Source organism: Acromyrmex echinatior, chromosome 2, assembly GCF_024713525.1.
Source record: "Acromyrmex echinatior isolate Ae372 chromosome 2, ASM2471352v2, whole genome shotgun sequence".
Classification (NCBI taxonomy): domain Eukaryota; kingdom Metazoa; phylum Arthropoda; class Insecta; order Hymenoptera; family Formicidae; genus Acromyrmex; species Acromyrmex echinatior.
Window position 1 is genome coordinate 18,599,872 of NC_141853.1, and position 18,996 is coordinate 18,618,867.

Sequence of the window (18,996 nt, forward strand, 5' to 3'; positions counted from 1 at the left end):
GCTACACCCTCTCGTGGTAAGGGGCTCTATCTCGTGCAATGGGCTAAACGTAACCATGATTTACGACTTTGTGGTCGATAAGGACCGCTATGAATGCGAGAACATTGGCGGTATAATGTTTTCCAGGCTGATGGTACTCCAGTACGGAAAACCATTTATCGCCCTTGTATCTACAGGATTCTGTACATGCAAAAACATTTAAGAGCTGATTCACAGGCGACAAGAGGGTTTCTTGGGAAGTCGCTCAATAATTAAATCTTGAAACATTACAAAATATAATTAAAACTCGGTTATTAGTTTAAAATAAATATAAATGAGTCTAAGATGATAAATTGTTAACGCGTGCTATTCAAATCTGAATTACACATATGAATTTATTTTATATCCACTTATTGAGAACTGTAATGTTTTATTTTCGAATAATTCAAAATTTAGAAATCATTAATTAAGAAGAAAACATTAATTATAAGATTTTTCGCGAGAGAAAATCTTTCATTGGCATAAAACATTACGAAAACACTCAATATGCATATTTATCACATGCATATTTCGATACTGTATTTTTAACGTATGCATTTAAGCGAACCAGTATAACACGTTGAGTTCTCGTTATGCACTTTATTTCACGGCGGAAAAAGTCGCAAACGTTTTCTCCTCGTAAGTAGCAATTTGCATAAACGGACCGAAGTATATTTCTTCATTCGTTTCCGCGAACTATGAGATTTGTCAGCCCCGACAGCTCGCGCCGACTTTTCAGCAACGCGATAATGCTACATTATTGACGCGGCCGGAATTCGGGAGTAATTCTAGGACGTATGCGCTTCATCTCGCTACACGTATCTGCGAGAATGCATCCCAATGTACTTCTGAAAATGGGGATTTGACGCATTTTAGATGTATGGAGTGTGATGGATGGTCGTTTATGGGTATTTTCCTCTAAAAGACGATTAAGAGGTGCTTAGAGGTTTGTGCAAGTAAGAATAGTAGTTACAGTCAAAGTACCTAGGAATTATAACAGATATATATTCCATCTTGCTGAAAAAAATAGACAAAAATGTTAATATAAGAAACAAAGAAAATCTCCATTATATTTTTTTTGTATCATAACATTCCAGTTTTTAACAATAAATTTATTTGTCTCATTTGCTTTCTTATAGTTTCATGCATGGAAAGAACGATTTTGCTAAAATATTTAAAAATTTATATAAACACGGAGATGAACAATTTTGTTGAGCCAAAATAATATGTAGGAAACTCAAGCATGAGTGATGCTGTAAAAAGTTTTAACATTCTCGCAATCAGTTTAAGCGTTCTATATAATTCTGACAGTTTAACAAAATTATTTTTAGATCTATATCTAGTTAAATTTATAGATATTTCAACAAAACCGTCTTTTCCATGCATAATTTTTATTTGCAAAATGATTAATTAAAGTAGCTTTAAATTTCTGTACGTATATATAGCAACAGTCTCCAGAAGTCGCCAGGAATTGTAGGAAATTAATTTCACACAGTTTTCTGTGAAACGGATACCTCACGGAAATTGATGGAAGCAGAACGAAAGTTAATAAGGCGCGAACGATTCGGTCGAGAGAAGACAGAGCACTGTGGTTTATTTGGGTCGTTGACGAATGCCATATACGTGACTTTCTATTATCCCTCGTATATTCTCTGTCACCCCCTTACACCTACCAATCCCGACACTTTAACTGCCTAAACTACGGAAACTACAGCGAATTCTACATCTTAACATGGCAGATGCATCCATCTTTTAATGGATTAAATAACTATAATAACTCAAATTCTCTACAGTAATTCAGAGAACAGTTGTTCTTGCGCAAATTTCATACAAGAATAATTATTATTATTTTTTAGTACTTTGATTCTTTTAAGATAATTATTGTGCAATCATATACATCGCTATATAATTAAATATATTAAATCAACATATATACAATAATTATGTTTCCTCAATTTTCAGAAATATTTAAAGAAGCAAGAACAAGGTATGAAGAACGGTCTGTGACAATCGCTTTCTTGAATAAAGGAAATAATATCGGAACGAGTTATCTCGGAAGTGGCTCGGAGAGCGTTTAAAGGATTGGGTCTCAGAGCAATAATTGAATCTCTCCGCTCGTTCTCGTATCTGGCAAGGTATCATGAGATCGGGAGGACGATGAGATAAGAATCGCTATGTCAGTAGGAAAAGAAAATGAGGGGTGCGCACTAACATATCTGCCAACCGGCACCGCCCTTCGCTCAAATAGGACCGCGCGAGTTAAGAATATTTTATCGTGGAATATTCGCGTGCAAAGATCAGTAGGGTTCCTACAGGAATTCTCCTGACATAGCAGATTTCGCGAAAGTCCGTCCGTGTCGCCCAGCACTGCGTGAGCATTTTTCTTTCTTATCTTTTGGGTTCTCATTGCCGTCGCATCTCCACTACGACAAACGTGCCAAGTGAAATAAAGAAATAAAAATTCGGGATAGTTTGCGAAAAATTAATCTTAAATATCCAGACAAGAGATAATAGAAATTGATGAGAAACGGAAGATAACACTAATAATTGTTTTTTTATAAGTAACAAAGTAGGATAATTTTTTAAAAAATTATAAAAGTCGTAAAGAATTAAAGATTAATAAGAAAGACTTAAATAATTAATAAGAATTTATAAATAATACGAACATTATGAAGATTCTTCAATTTTAGCTCATGTCAGGAAACACGGTAGTATCTCGGTGCTAAGATTACGCGCATGCCGCAAATATATAATAACAACTTGAATATTTTAAGCACCATCAAAATGCAAAAACAGGTCAAACAGAGTAATCCTAAGAGTGCATTCATTAGCAGCCAATTATTTTCATACAGTTCATTGGAAAATCTGGTGTAATTTTAAGTATTCTTTTAATTAAGTATTCTATTAATAGATAAATCATGTGCCTATGTATTCATATTGAAATAATCATAACAAAAACTATTTTAACCTACTTTATTTATTTAAAATTTTCAAAATATAAATTACGAAAGTTATATAAAATACAAACTGAAACTTTTTTTTCACATATACTTTTCACACATATAGTGCACATATATTACTACAAAATGTCTAGAAATATGAAAGATTGATAAAACTTGGACAAGAAGCAAGCCTCAATGTCCCACATTACCAGGCAAGAACTACCGATTTCAAAAGTCTCGACTCCGATCTATACTCTGCCATCGATCTTGCTCTAATAGATGAGCAAGGACGGAAAGTCGATTTGTTCGGTCGAGTAGCGATGTGTTTTATTTGTCGCGGTGAGACGTCGTCGAGCCGGGGAAATGTAGAGTTATTACATCCCGACGGAGGAAGAGGGCCGTTTTCAAGCCAGGCGACGAAGACCGGACGAAAAATGGAGTGAACGGAAGTAGTGACTGACGAATGCGATTCGCTACGAAAAGCGTCACACTCGTTTTCGGAGAAGTTATATTGCTAACTACAGCTTCTCTCCAAAGAGGCTATCATCTCAAGCTATCCCTCATATGCTGCATAGGAATCGATATTTACTTATGTCATCGCACAAACGGAATTACAAAAACAGCGGATCCGAGCAATGTCGTTTTGCTCGTTCAACAATACCAGTAAAACTATGTCTGCAAGTGTATATACAACATACTTCAAAAATTCAATGCTGCGTCATGAAGTAAAGTCGTGTTGGATATCAATAAAGTATTGCATAATGCACAAGAAAAATTCTATACCCTTGAAAAATGTAATTTATTGAACTTCTGACATCATACCATCAACATGTATATATAAATGAAGCGCCAAAACGCATATCCATTGAATTTATTTTACTTTTCATGATGCACTATTTTATCCTTTTTTTTTGTAATTCTATTTCACGAAATATTGCGATTTAAGGTAAAGATAGCTCCGTTCCTGAAGCTTCACATTTATCATCTCTTTCGTTTGCTATTTTTCTGTCGTCCGTAGTGTGTGAAATATAGGTGCTATTATTTGTTGAATTATTTGTTCTGTATGTCCGTAGGTATTTATTTTTAATATTTCTATATTTCTCTTCTCTCTTCTTTGCTCTCTGACATTTTGTTATATATTTTAATAATCTAAATTTTATATAATATTTGATTTTACCTATAACGTAAAAATATTATAATTTTTCTATAAAATAAAAAAATTACATGTTATATCCTTTATTACCATTCCATGATTCTATCTTAAATTTCTATTAATAATATGTATCTATTATACTTCATTTGTGTGTGCTGTATGTATATGTGATATTGTGTGTGTAATGAATTTAGTAAATTGAGCTGTACAAATTATAAGGTCGATCAACGACCTTAATAATAATCTTTTTTTTTTACCATTTTTTACAAGCTTGGCATAAAATTCTGCACAGACATATTTCAGCACTTTGCGAGACTCTTAAATTTATGAACGGTTAACGTACAAAAAAGTCGAGATAGTTAACTTCTCTACAAAACTTCAGATTTAAACATTAATTTTTAATAAAACTGTCAGAAAGTATCCGTGTTAAAGAAATAAAGCTTTTCAAGTTTCTTGTTGAATTATTTAAACGTTATTAATATTTAATCCTGAACATCGGGCAGATTTCCAAATGGTTCTAAAAGCGAACTTAAATCAAATCATCGAACGAACGAAATAAAAGCAGCCGTCTATGATGTTTTCAATGTACACAAGATAGATAAAATCCAGAAGCGAGTAATATTTAGAGTTGATTTTGCATGAATACGAACCAATGTTTTTCTATTGATTCAACCGTTTAAATCTTTATGGAGACACTCTGACCGATGGTTCATAAAAATTCATTTGCTCACCATACACGTGATCGCAGAATAAATCACGAAGAAACATCGTGTACCAAACCCACCGCGAAATCCGCAGGGTATTATCAAATCAGAGAGTTCTTCCTCGGTCTTCCCTTTTTCACTCAGCAGGCTTAAGAGAATTTAGGAGGCGGGTGCCTTTCCCCTGTGCAAGCGTGGGACTATATATTACGATGTGCCGTAATCGAACGCGTTGTTTCCCTCTTCTTTCTCTTAAATGCTTCCCCATACGTATTCGCAACACGTCGTTTCAAGCAAATCGAGATATCTCGAGAATTACATGTTTATAACAAAACGAAGAAAACTAAACAAAAAGTACATATAATTTAAAATCTATGCAAAACGGGAATTTGCAATGTATTTGCAATTTTACGAAACAAAAATTTCAAATCGATGTGTCTTTTCACTAGAAATTTAAAAGACTAGAAAACGATTTAGCTTCTCTTTAGTATTTGCGATAAAGTTTTCATTGTTATATCAAAGTTACATGCATGAAAAAGGTAAAAAACAATTTCAACTTTTCCAAGGGCAACGATGCACGCAAATCCCGATTTGTACTCTGTATGTACGGGGAACGTCTCTTCAACCAGATCCATTTTCCCACTATACCATCCTCAACGAGCACGCATTGTACTCCCTCGTATTCGGTGTTCGTACCCTTTTAGTGAATACGCCATTTCATTCGGGTGTATGTGTGTCGATCCATGATCACCTACGCGTTCGCATGTGGTCGTTTACGAGGATGAGAGAGAAAGGGATGCAGGCGACAGTGCTAACCAGTGTTCGGGGGCGGAACGTGGCCATTGGCGGTTGGTGCAGCGGGGAGATGTGAGGGTGGTTTGGGTCGAAAGGACGTGCCTGCTCCTCCACCTTTTTCTACCTTCGGCTTTATTTTTCTCCGTTTCACCGCGACACTGTCTTTGTCCTCCTGCGAGCTTCCTCCCGGCGGACTAAAGGGGAAATGCGGAAATGTGCCGAGACTTTAACTTCATTATTCTGGAACGCTTTAATTTCGGTCGACTGTCTCGCACCAGAAGGGGAAAAGGAAACAAGAGATATCGAGAGTAAACGACTGAAATAAGAGCGATATAAAGCAATACAATTGTAAGAGAATACATGTAAATGTTATATAATGTTATCAAAATTCTGCAACATAGTACATTTAAACAATAGAAATTCTTACCGAAAAGAAACAATTTTATTAGGTGTACAAATAAGTTTCCGTCGTTTGACAAAAGGCGCTACTAGCAAGCTATGATTAAAATTGTCTGATGTAAAACATTATATCGTAAGGTTGGACATCAACAACATAATTTTGAAATACTAGCGATTTTGTATCAGCATCATATATTTTTTTTGTGCGAAAATGCCGAGTTTTGAGCCGAATAAGCGTCATTTGCGGGAACTTTTGATTTACTTCTTTAATTTGAAGAAATCTGCAGCTGAGGCTCATCGATTGCTTGTAGAAGCAATATGGTGTAGAAGCAGTATGGTGAGGCTGCCTTAAGTGAGAGAAGTCGTGAATGATTTCAAAAATTTAAGAACAGTGAATTTGACGTCGAAGACAAAGAACGTAGCGGAAGGCCGAAAGTGTATGAAGACGCGGAATTGGAAGCATTATTGAATGAAGATTCGTGCCAAACGCAAAAAGTAGTGGCTAGCGATGGACAATACTTTCAATAAAACATTATGTATCGTTCTTTCACAATAAATGCTTAATTTTTTATTAAAAACAGCGGAAACTTATTTGTACACCTAATACGTCAAAGACATTTAATCACGAATAAAATGATATCACGAATAAAAAACGAATTGTATAGATAGAAAATAGAAATGGATGAACATTTCCGTTTACAAAAGCAAACGTATCCTCTACGTGATGACATTTTATAAAATATGCAATGCTTGTCCAGTGAATTCGACGGAGCTTCTCGTCGTTCCGTGAAACTGTCAAATCGTTCAAACATTTATGCGAGCAAAATTTTTCAACATACATAAATGCAATGAAATGTATCTGCTATCGCGTTAAATATGCATTCAAAAACAATACGAAGAAAAACAATATTAATAAGAAGTTTCGAATAATCATAATAATAATGCCAACGAGCAAGCAATCCGTAGAAGATATTTTCTGTAGCTTTCGCTGTAGACAAGCTATATAAAGCTCGTAACAGTAAAAGCTACGAGACTTAATAGACCAGCTATAGTTTTCGAGGATAACACGAGTTATCTGTAGCTCGGCTAAGAGGCAATATAATAGTGAAGCATGCATTCTTTATTGACACTCATTCCGATTATCTTGTTTGCACGTAGAGATTGAGAAAATATTGAGCCGTAGATTGCGCACTCTATCACCTTAATGGTAGTCGTATATAGCTTGCACAATCACGCCAGTATATATAGCAACTACTTCGTATATATTAATATCTAAAAGTGTTCGCTCGAGTAATACAAATGTCGCTTCGTCTAACTAAATTGTGGGACGATTTCGTGCAACGTATAATTCTCTTGAATGCAACGAAATTATTTGCCATCGCAAACTTCCAGAATTTACCCGATATCTGTATATCGCATATGTGATATAATACAAAATTATACGTGGAAATATGTTCACCTGATGCTCGTTTGGTTTGAATTTGAAATAGAATAATTATGTTATGCGCGACGCGTACAGTGCATTCTAATCGTTCAAATAATTTACGTTAACAAACCAAAGAAATATTATCCAAATATAAATTAATCCCAGTGACGATTGAATCTTGCATTAATCTACTACAGTTCTCTCTGGCAAAATGAGACTTGGAATATTCTGGAATATTTACACGCCTTGCTTTACTGTTTACTCACTTTACTTTACGACCTGCTTCGCACGTTTGCGCATTTCTCATCGCGCGAACGAGCGCGTTTCAAAGTACACTTCATTGTTATCGCTGCTTTCGTTTGTTCTTCACTGTACTTGCTCTATATTAGCGCTTTGCATCTCATGTTTATTCCAGATACTTGTCGCCAATACGACGACATATAATTGCATAAAAGGGTGAAATACATCAATGATCCTTGGTAAATAATCGTTACTTGAATGTCTCAACATTTTAGCCACAAAGAAAACTTGATACGCTTTCAACGTTCCACTATAGCTACATAATATAATATCATTATAGATATCTAGAGAGACGTATATAATATTTGTAAATATAATATTTTTGTATTAAGTAACACAAAGTTATATAGACAATATTTTTTGCACATAATAATATCGTGAAATAAAAAAAATGTGATGTTATATAAAAATATTTTGAATCTCCGAGCAAGAGCACATTACGACTATTATTAGATCCTTGCTCAGACTTAAAACATTTTTACATAAAATCCTTTTTACTTTTCACAATCTCATATGTAAAAAGTATTGACGTTTATATCAATTTTCGTTTAGCTCAATACAAATACTACATTTCTTAAAGTCTTTCATCTATAGTGATATTATGTGACAGCTGAAAAGAAATAATGCTTTACCTTCTGTATATATTTGAATATATATGCATATAGAGGATTACCACTGCTAGGTAGGTACTACAAAAGGCATCATGGATCGTAGAAACGTCATGCATTCCGTTTGGCCAGCTTACTGCTCCAAAGGGTCGTTTCGCACACGAGGTGCACAGTGACCCTTTGGTCTCCAACCGTCTTCTGCTTGATGTATTCCCGAGGGAATCGATTAATACGCGCGATTGCGGATGCAACGAGCCGCTTCCAAGACCTCGCATGGTCAAACGACAGGATTTCCACACCCTTTCAGCCTGGGCAAGCTTATTATTTGCAGACATGGAATTATCGAAAGAGGATAGGAATATAATGAGATAATGTATATGTAGGGTAATATAAGTTTGCTGAAACCTAATATTATTACGCATTTTGTTGAGAATATATAGAATGTATTAATTAACAAGCAGAATAACTACGTTAAAGCTACCAATTTGAGATAATTATTCGCATTCTCTTAAACGACATCGGTCATTAAAATCATTAGTGCATTCGGTAGCGTAATAGGTAACGGGACACTGAGTACGTCATGGATAAATCATTAATTGACGCAATTATGAACATAATTACCAAGATACCGATTCATTTCTAGTCAAGAGTAAATCTCCTTACATTCCCGCGGACATCGCAACAGTACAAGGCAATCGCGTCCTACATGCAATAGAAGTTATTACGTTGCTTCTGTCGTGCAATTGCAACTTCGAAGACGCCAACATCTCTGTAACTCGAACTAATACCTTCTACGACTTCAGGCGGAAATTGTGAGCAGCGCGAGCTACCGTGCGTTCATTACCGTTTGTACGAAAATCTAATCTCGAGATAATTCACGAATAAAACGTTTCCGCAGTTTACAAAACTGTTCGTGTTTAAACGATACAGTCAATACAATTTCTAAGCCCTCTTCAATTATCTCGTGATGTAAAAACTTAAAAAGCCAAACGTAAATCGTGTTTGAAAAAAATGAGAAATAATCATTAAATTTAAACTGTTTAAAAATATTAGTATGGCATCAGAAATTAAACAATAAATATACTTTTGTTAGGTAAATTGAAGAAATCATTGTCTAGTGTTTTAATTCTTCATTTTAACATGAATATAATAAGCCATTGAAGTAAACTGCGGTTTTGCGGTCAAGTATGTTTGCGGCTATTATAGTCTACGTTATTCTGCGAATATGTGTGAGATATGGGCACACGAGACTATTATCTTACACGTTCCTGTGCACGCAACAGGATTCCAAATGGTCAACATTGTACTATTCTACTAGGTCCAAATAATTACTGATCTGAATCATACAACTCTATAAAAATCAAATTCTATCGCCTCTTTTCATTTGTTAAGTTACGCTAATATAAATGAATAAAAATGAATCGATACGCGAAATTTCAATATTGATTGTTCAATTTACAATACAATAAAAAAATATTTAAATAAAATCACCTAACAATACACTTTGCAAACAGACTTTACGGATTGTCGATTAACTGAATCCAATACGGTTTACTGATGTACAGAAAAAAATATAGCCTTCATAATCAAGCGCGACAAGTTATTTCGGTCTGAACAGATAAGCTATGGATCCATCGGATGCATCTCGTTCGTATGCAATGACCGGTGCAAACAATCTACCGCTTACGGATGACTATCACGTAAACATGTCGAACAGAGCCCAATGAATTTGAACTATCGTCGATGCAAAAGTCTGCTTTGGTACAATTCGCTTCTATCACGTCCCGTAAGCTTCCGCGAGTTCCATGAGAATGAGACGCGAATGTCTCTTGCGCGTAGTTCCTGCCTGGATTATCACGATTACATCGTTCAACAGAATTTATGCTGCGATGTTGAATTTACCCATTAACGTCACGGGAATCCCTCATAGCAATAAAACATATTTCATTGTGAAAGACGACACCGCATAAAATATTCTGCGGCATATATCTTCCGTGCCTTCTTACTATCAATTTTACGTAGATTGACAAAGCTGTGTCGCTTCTGAATAATATAGATTAATACTTAACAAGGAATAAGTTTAGGTCGACAACTTTACTTTAAGAAGCTCTAAGTCGTAAAGCCATAAGAAATTGACCAATCACAGTTGATTATTTTTTTTCATCAACTGTGATTAGTCAATTTCTTACGGCTTTACGGCTTACGACCTATAAAAACAAGATTGCGAACTTAGACTAATGAAATATGAGATACATGCGAACGTCGAAGTTATTGAAAAAGTAACTCCGAAGTGACTATGCATTCTAAATAAATTTTGCGTAATCTCGCAATGAAAACTTAATTTGTATTCATGGAACAATGAGAAATCCTGGATTAAACGTATTCCCGAATAAAAATGATTAATCCGAGTAATCATCAGCACAGCTCGTCACTTTCAAGACTACGGATACCTTTGCAGTCTACTGCAATTGCTTTTGGTCCCATTCTCCAATTTCCTAGATGTAGAGGAACTCTCTATATCTCCTTTCGCAAGCAGCAGCAGCAGCAGCAGCAGCAGCAACGTAGAGGTCAGTCGAGATCGTATTGCTCGACGGGAGTCACGCAATTGCAGTTGCGGAACCGCGAAGCTCGGCGGAATTCGAACTAACGGCATTCATTCGGACTCCTTGATACGACCGAGTCGAGCAACTTACAATTATAGCGTATACACGAAATAAAGCCCCTCATCGCTTTCCACGACACGCACACTCTCCTGGGAAAACTCAATCTCTGGTCTACGTTACCGCAATCGCCACGCATTCCCCGCCATGACCGTCGCGTAAGCGAAATTTGGTAATAGCTTTGGTATCCCCATCGAGCTGCAAAGGAATGCATGTTAATAGAATTATTGATATTCCGTTTCTACTCGCGCGGACTAACCGCGAACTATTGATCACTTATAACCAACAAAATCTGGAAATTGTTTCGAATTTATTGATATTAATTGTATGACAAAATGTATGTGTTTTCACTTCAAATAATCGCGCGCGAACACCAGAACCAATTTTTATATCTCTAGCATTTAATGACAAAAAAACTAAGAGTCTCAAATAAAATATATAAATAATATATTTTGATCTCTATGTGTAGTCAGAGACTTCTGTGCACTAATTTTAATTAAAATATAAAAATATACACACACACGTAGGATATTTTTAGATTGCAAGCTAATTGTGTGCATGCAAACTAGTTAACAAAGAGTTATATATACACTAACCTCAGTTTGCCCGACATTGTCATTCAATTTGATCGTTACACGGGCCACTAGCGATATAGCGAGAGCTTTAGATGCCAACTAGCTTTTCAAATTATCATTTAAACGGATTCGAATTGTCCCATGATACCCGTTGTTCATAGCTAGACTATGCTTTCGAGATTATAGGCCGTCGGGACTAAAACCATTTCTCTCACGGAATTTAATCGGATCCCGGCGGAATTCCAGACCAGTCGTCTCGAAACAAATTCACGAAACACCAACTGTATTCCAGTTTGCTTCCGAAATTCCAAGTAAACCAATATAACTCACGTGAACTCCGCAAAAAAGAAAGGAAACCCATCGTGCAGAAATGTGCGCGCGCAAATAAAATAAGGTGACAAAAAGAAGACGGGTCCTAGAAGTAACTATGTTGTCTTTTATCTATTGCATTTCTAACATTGCTCGACTAACAATTTATCACGCATGTTATATTCTCGTGACTTAATAGCACTCGTGCCACTCTAATTATTTAGCCTTATAGTGTTAGCCTTATAGAGTTATTAATATCTGTTTTAACATGTCAATATATAATTCTATCTGTAAAAAGTTGAATTAAGTCTGATAAGTGAGCTTTCTGCAGTATCAGAAGATTCTCGAAGTAAAGAATGCACTTCGACATTTTCCGAGCGAACGTAATTATGCGGCTATTCGATCCCGGCATCAAATTAATCCAGGCATTATCGGATAGCGGAAGCAACATCATGTTGCGACGTGCGAAGTTATCGATCGTAATTACCAGATTTTCCATTCAATATGCTATATCGACCGATATTGCATTACTACATTTGTATCATCGACGAACTATTATTCGCGTCTTTTACGATTTATATCGCGTTTTCTCGCATAGTCATAGAAAACGTAACTTACACAACCCGCCGTTAAATCCGCCGTCATGGCGCCGTAAATACATTCCATCGAAGATATTGCACTACAAGACGTATACATAGAGAAGAAGAGAGGGAGAGAGGGGGGAGGGGAGGGAGGGGATGCAAGACGGAGTGAGAACAAAATTATTTCGCGGGCGTAATGGCGTGGATGTATCCAATAAAAGAAGGAAGAAGTAGCGAGCGATCGATCGCAAGAAAACAGAGGCGCGCAAAATTTTCTCCTCAGCATGCCAAACCCCGTAAATTTCTGAAGCTATTAAGTTTATCGGTCCGGGTAAGAAGCTCCTAACTTTTATAAATGGTCGTCTTGCCTCCGGTGCAATTTACGAAAAAAAACCTCGTTCCTCATTTCACTTAATTCTGCCACAGCGCGAGCAAGCGGAAGCGGTGGGACGTCAGGTCGGATAAATCGATATACCGTTGTAATAGAAAACGATTGATTCGTCTCCCACGATTGATTGTCCCCAATACTACCGTTCATCCCACTTTGCTAAAAGATATTAAAATTTCAGTAGCAATGAAACTCTGTCCCAAATACGATTATTTACCATTTAAATATTATTCTAATAATTTATAAAGGAATGAATGGAATAAATTATCATGTTTACTTCCGTTACACTCAATACGTATATCATTCTTAAATATTGTAATATATCTTCTTATTATTTAGCAATATTTCAATACAGTAACATTTCAGATAGATTCATTTATACACAAATACAATCATATACAATTTATATCAATCAATTGATTGCTAATAAATCACTTTTATACTCTGTTTAATGAAAAATTGATAGCAGTTATGCGCGCACAAACAGTTATACATTAATAACAGTTATACATTACGCAGTAGAACAAAAAGGACGCAGGATAGGACTTTAATGTCGTGTGTAAGACGAAAAAAATCCTTTCCTGAAGCTGTACAAACTGTTACATAATTTTCACTCAGTCACGGACGCAACGTCACTTGTAATTTCGTGCGTCAAACTCGGACTGGCTGAGACAGCGGGGGAGCGGGTTTTCTGAACTTTTTTACTCTTTCGCGTTCTATTACCGGTTCCTTGAGGTCTCTTACTGTCCTTCGTCTTCCGAGACTTGATTTTAGACTTGGCGAATGTAGTTGGCGCGGGTGTCGGCAATTTTGCAAATCGTACAGCAATGCGATTCGCGCGATCCAACTCATCGCCAGTGGAAAGAAAGTAATGACCGCGGTATCGTCGTAGAATACCATACTCCACGCCTCGCTTCAAAGCTGCCTTCACCTAATTTATCGTGGAAATTGTGTTAAGCTTAGGATAAAACGGATGCGAAATCACGGTGTAAAAGATCAACTATCGAGTGCAATCGTCAAAGTCTAAAGTGACGCAATTACGCAATCTTCAATTTCTCTAATTAAAACAAAGAGAACCATAATAAATTCCCAAATCTCTTTCATTAAAATATCGTTATTCAGAACGATTTGCAAAATTGACATGAACTTGGCACTCGTACGCCGTTTCATACGTATGCCTGCGACAGTGATTGACACGTAAAAATAGAAAAAGTACTAAAAAGGATTGCTGACGTTGATTTCAATCAACGCTATCGTTTTTTGCTCGAAACGACGGTTTTGCATCAATAATGTGATTGTTAAGATGTTTAATAACACTCGGCCGATCAAAATCGCAACAGGCGTACATTAATATAATATACGCACGCTGTATGCGTTATTCACAGCAAAAATTAAATAATTACAATTAAAATTGAAAATACATAGAATAATTATTACTTAGAACGAAGATTAAAATTTTGTACAAAAGTAAGATTCTAGATTCCGCTCACTTGTCGTTTAACTCGATGTTCGGGTGTGCTTGAAGCGAAACTAATGTATCCTGTAATCTTTTTAGGTGTAGAGCCCTTATTTTCGCGAAGATCCTGTATAGCTGAAACGACTAGAGCAGCGATTTTTATAGGCTTTATCCTTCTACCCTTTCTCTCAGTTTTTATTTCCTTCTTTGCCATTTTCGTAATAATCGTTGAAGTGCATGCAAATTACATCAGCAATTTAATGTTAATATTATTATAAAAATATATGAAACAGGGTTCTCTCCCACAATGTAATCGACACGAAAAATTTACTCCGCGATTGCTGTCAAAGAATTGCCGTCACTATCGATCATTTCCATCATTTGTTTCTGCTATCGAGTCGAAGTTACTTTCACGCGAAATAACTTTTTGAAAGCAGTCTTTGAAATTGGAAATACTAATTTTTAATCTAACTTTTGATTGGTTTCATATATCAAATTAACTTTCTTTGGATAAAAGTAATCGATCAACCATTTAAAAAATAATTTATTACTTCATGTGTATTTCGTATAACGTACATTCAAATAATTTAACATTTTTTTTAACGTAACTTTTTCATCAAGCTTAAATATGTGTGTGTGTGTGTATGTGTGTGTGTGTGTGTGTGTGTGTGTGTGTGTGTGTGTGTGTGTGTGTGTGTGTGTGTGTGTGTGTGTGTGTATGTGTGTTAGAAGTTGTCCACGCGGAAAAAAATGTTAAACGGAGGGATAGGTTAGAGAAAAAGTAAAACGTGAAAAAGTGCCACAACTACTAAGAGCACAGCGTGTTGCTGGGTTAAAAAAAAAATGTGATGTCAGACCGCTGCATTATAACCGCGCCTATGTAATGCATAAAACTGGGATGTACAAATTATCTTCTTTTTTTGTACTTTGCCCGAGCCTGTATCGGTGCGTTCTGCGCATTTTCGCCCTCCTTGTCTCGTAATCAGTCAACTTTACGATAGGCATTACTTTCTTGGCGCATGAAAAAAAAAAAAGGCAACCGTTGAATAATACATCACCACCGGCCGGATGCACTCGCATCGGGTATCAACCCCTTGAGGGTGCAAACCTCTTTTTTACAACCCTAGCCAGAGTAGAGCAAATTAGTCATCGCACAAAGAACGACGGCGTACGCGAGAACATTACTATGGTGATTGATCGTCAAACTGTTATCAGTACGCAAACGAAAGTACACAGTGCGCAATAAGCTCTGAAAAATCGGAATCGTTATGCAATCATATATGTGCCATGATAAGCCGCACCGCTAATAACAGTGGACGATACGTTGTACCAAGAAATTCGCACGCGATCGCAAAAGCTCGGTGATATCCGCACGCAAGCATCGCATTTGCATAATAAAAAAAAACAAAAAAGATTAGAATTACTAACGACGGCGTACGGCCATGTCGGGCGTTGCTCGAGAACGTATTTTTAGCTGTAATCGGCCGGTATTAATCTCCGCGAAACCACTTAATTTCACGCCGCGTTGAATCGCGCCAGTTTTTCACTTCGACCATGGTAGAGCGCTTATAATTTCAAGATTTTTAACCCCACGCAAACCGTCCGGTTTTTTAACTGACTACACAAAAATTACTGGCAATTTTAGCCGTTATTGTTTTTACTCTATCTATTTAGAATACGTATCGAAATCTGATGTCAATAATTATATAGTAAAATTTCGACTATCGGGCAATTGCACGTTAATAAAACATTTAATTGAAATGTTTCTATATACTTTCGATCAAATTAAAACAAATTTCTGTTACAATTGCTTGTTGATTTCACGTGATTGGAAATGAAATACCACGCAATGTAAGTTGATCCCTTTTTCCGCTCTATTTGCGTACAGTTGTATTCCCTTGCTGTCGAGAACTGTAAGCGAACTAATTTCTGAACAGCCCAGTCGATTGTCGAATATTGAATATTCGGGTATCAAAAAGGTGGGTACGAAAAATGACTAGCGTGTACTACCATGCTGAGGATTTAAATTTGTGACAGTAATAATCAAATCAGTTTTGAATATTGTGCGACGGGAACAAATTTGCAATACGTTTAACGACAGCAGGATGAATCGGTCCTGAAACGCACTATTTAAAAAGCAATAATATACGGACATCGTCAAACACTGTAATATCACCAACGCGTATGTATTCGCGCTTTATACTGTTTGTTACGATCAGTTTGTCGCCGATTGGAAGTTTCATCGTGAACAAACCGCATAAAATGAAACAACGTTGAACTTATTAAACATGAAACCACATTAACGAAGCAGAGCATATCGCGTGATGTGATATTTCGATGTTTTACTATCATGTACTCTTTTGTACGTACATATAGATACGCTTATTTATACACCTATATGTATATACAAAAATAATATCATGCGTCACAGAAAGAGTGCAACACTTTTTTTCAATGGGTTTCGAAACTCAGTTTTGCTCGTAGAGCGTTTTAACATAAACGATTAGATCTGTGAGTAAAAACCAATCGCTCAATGAGCAAGCTGCATTTCGAAATCCATCGAAAAAAATAGTGTTGCAAATTTTCTGTGACCTACTGTACGCATCTCTTGTTCTCTCTCAAATCTTCATTCAAAATTAGAAATATATAATGATAAAGATTATAAACATTGATACTCCAGAATTTTCTATCTACAATAAAGTATTAAATTAAATTAAATTTTGGTATAATTTAGATTGCTGAATTGTTTAGAAAACGGCGAAAGATATCGTATGACAATTTATGATGCTATTTAATTCGTCCGCGTAGACAGCTTCAAAGTTCTCCTGTTTTACGTGGAAACACCTTCGTGAAGCAGCGCATCATAAATTAATCGTGGCATATCAAGCATGATCTAGTACATTCCCTACAGCTTTACTCCCTTCTCTCCTTTCTTCCGGCTCATGAGCGTCGATTATTATCCGCGCAATTACGTCGGCAGCTCGCGGTTAGGAAAATACCGATTCCGAACTGCTCACGGCATGCAAAGAGAAATTTATTAACAGCCATACGTGATCGCTTATGCACGCACGTAATAAGGTTTAAGCGACGTGCAGGGCGAATTAAACGAGCTGAACAGCTATCGGTGCCGACAATGCATTCGACCATGCTTTATCGTTTAATATTCTAAGTGGTCGTACAATCAAGTGACGTTACTGCACTCGTAAAATGCAACGAAGCGAGCTAATTATGGACGGGCTATGTTATGCACATAGATTTTAGCAGCAACCGTTGCTACTTGCTAGGAAATCCACGGAAATACTTTATGTCGCATCCACTAGAATAATGTAAACGTAATGATATCGGAATGTGTTAAAACTCATTATATGAATATAAATCTATTCCTCGCCTTACTTGGTCTCACCCTCATAAATATTAAACACATAGCAGGCTTCGCATAAAGAAATACTATGCAAATGTAATAATTAATAAAATAAATGTAATGTGACATGGTTTTTAATCTCATAAAATTTAATACAAGTGACTAAATATTTAATTTATATCAGCTAATCTTGATATTTTGTTTACTTGCTAATCTTGTCACACAAAATAATTAACGCAAAATAAAAAGATTCTTTATTTTAGAATCGATATTCCGCAAACATGTTAAGATTATATCGTTGTATCGACTTTCCTTCAACGTTTAGATGTTTATCGTTTTCGACAGTTCTGCCGATTCTCTCTCCCTTTCTCACTCTCTCTCTTTTCAGTATCAATATCGACTACGTTGAGAACGTACTTGATATAAAATAAAGTAACACGACTACGAAGTTTCACCGAGAAGGCAGTTGAGATAAAGAAGGTCAATTAATCTTTCGTTCTTCAGACGGTTGTTGCCAACAAGACGAGGATCGAATGTGCGGTCATGGAATTTCTGTCATTAAAGTTAAAATCAGATGAAAGAACTGTGTGCGTGTAAAATAATGAGAAAGTGATGGAAGAGACGAAACGGAGGAGCAAATTCGTGCCCTCTGTTAATTAATTCTGCGCGAAGCACAACGCCTAGAGTACTTGAAATCTTATCCTGTCGGAAAGATCTCGCGCGAGTTTCCTCGAAAAATCGCGGTACCCCGAAGAACTTTCAATTATAGTCGCATTCAATTACCGCGCTCTCATTTCTCTTAGCATTTGTGTAATCGCGGTTACCACAAAAGGATCTTACCGAGGAAATACGATCCTTATTGTGCGCCTTGCGCATAAATAGCCTTAAAGAAATGTAATTTCCTCACAATGATTCCGCTTACGTTATATTGTCGTCATACAACGCAAAATACGTTATTCAATTACTTTATAGCGGTTTACGCGATAAATCTCAAAATCGACAGAAGTCCGACATGGAAACTTGCATAGAGCTTTATGAGATATATCATCCGGCTTTCTTGGACACATTGCCGTAACCAGCGAATGAATGTAATTTGCGAGCGAAATGATTAATAGCCGTCACAGCGACTGGAATAAACTACTAGCGATGCTCTTCTTCGGCTTTCTTACGAATGGATTGGATGGATGGACACACACAAGCGATAGAGGGACTGAGCTTTTGAGCTCGCGTTAGGAAAGTTTCGAGAACCACTGCGTTAAATGGGATCCTCTATGAAGGGTTATGCGTGATATGCGCCCCTATTAGACATAGGCCTGCACGTGCG

General features: G+C 36.4%; 1 protein-coding gene and 1 long non-coding RNA gene across 4 annotated transcripts in view; both read right to left on the bottom strand.

The window, feature by feature from the left end:
* LOC147910578 (uncharacterized) overlaps positions 1–18,996 on the bottom strand; it is a 213,888-nt gene that overhangs the window by 99,079 nt on the left and 95,813 nt on the right. The gene's annotated exons all lie outside the window — the stretch shown is intronic.
* On the bottom strand, positions 12,636–17,988 carry LOC147910579 (uncharacterized). The gene is made up of 2 exons (XM_087403403.1): positions 14,346–17,988; positions 12,636–13,786 (listed from the first exon to the last, which is right to left on the bottom strand). The coding sequence occupies exons 1-2, from the start codon at positions 14,523–14,525 to the stop codon at positions 13,466–13,468; spliced, it is 501 nt and encodes a 166-aa protein (XP_087259529.1). The 5' UTR covers positions 14,526–17,988; the 3' UTR covers positions 12,636–13,465.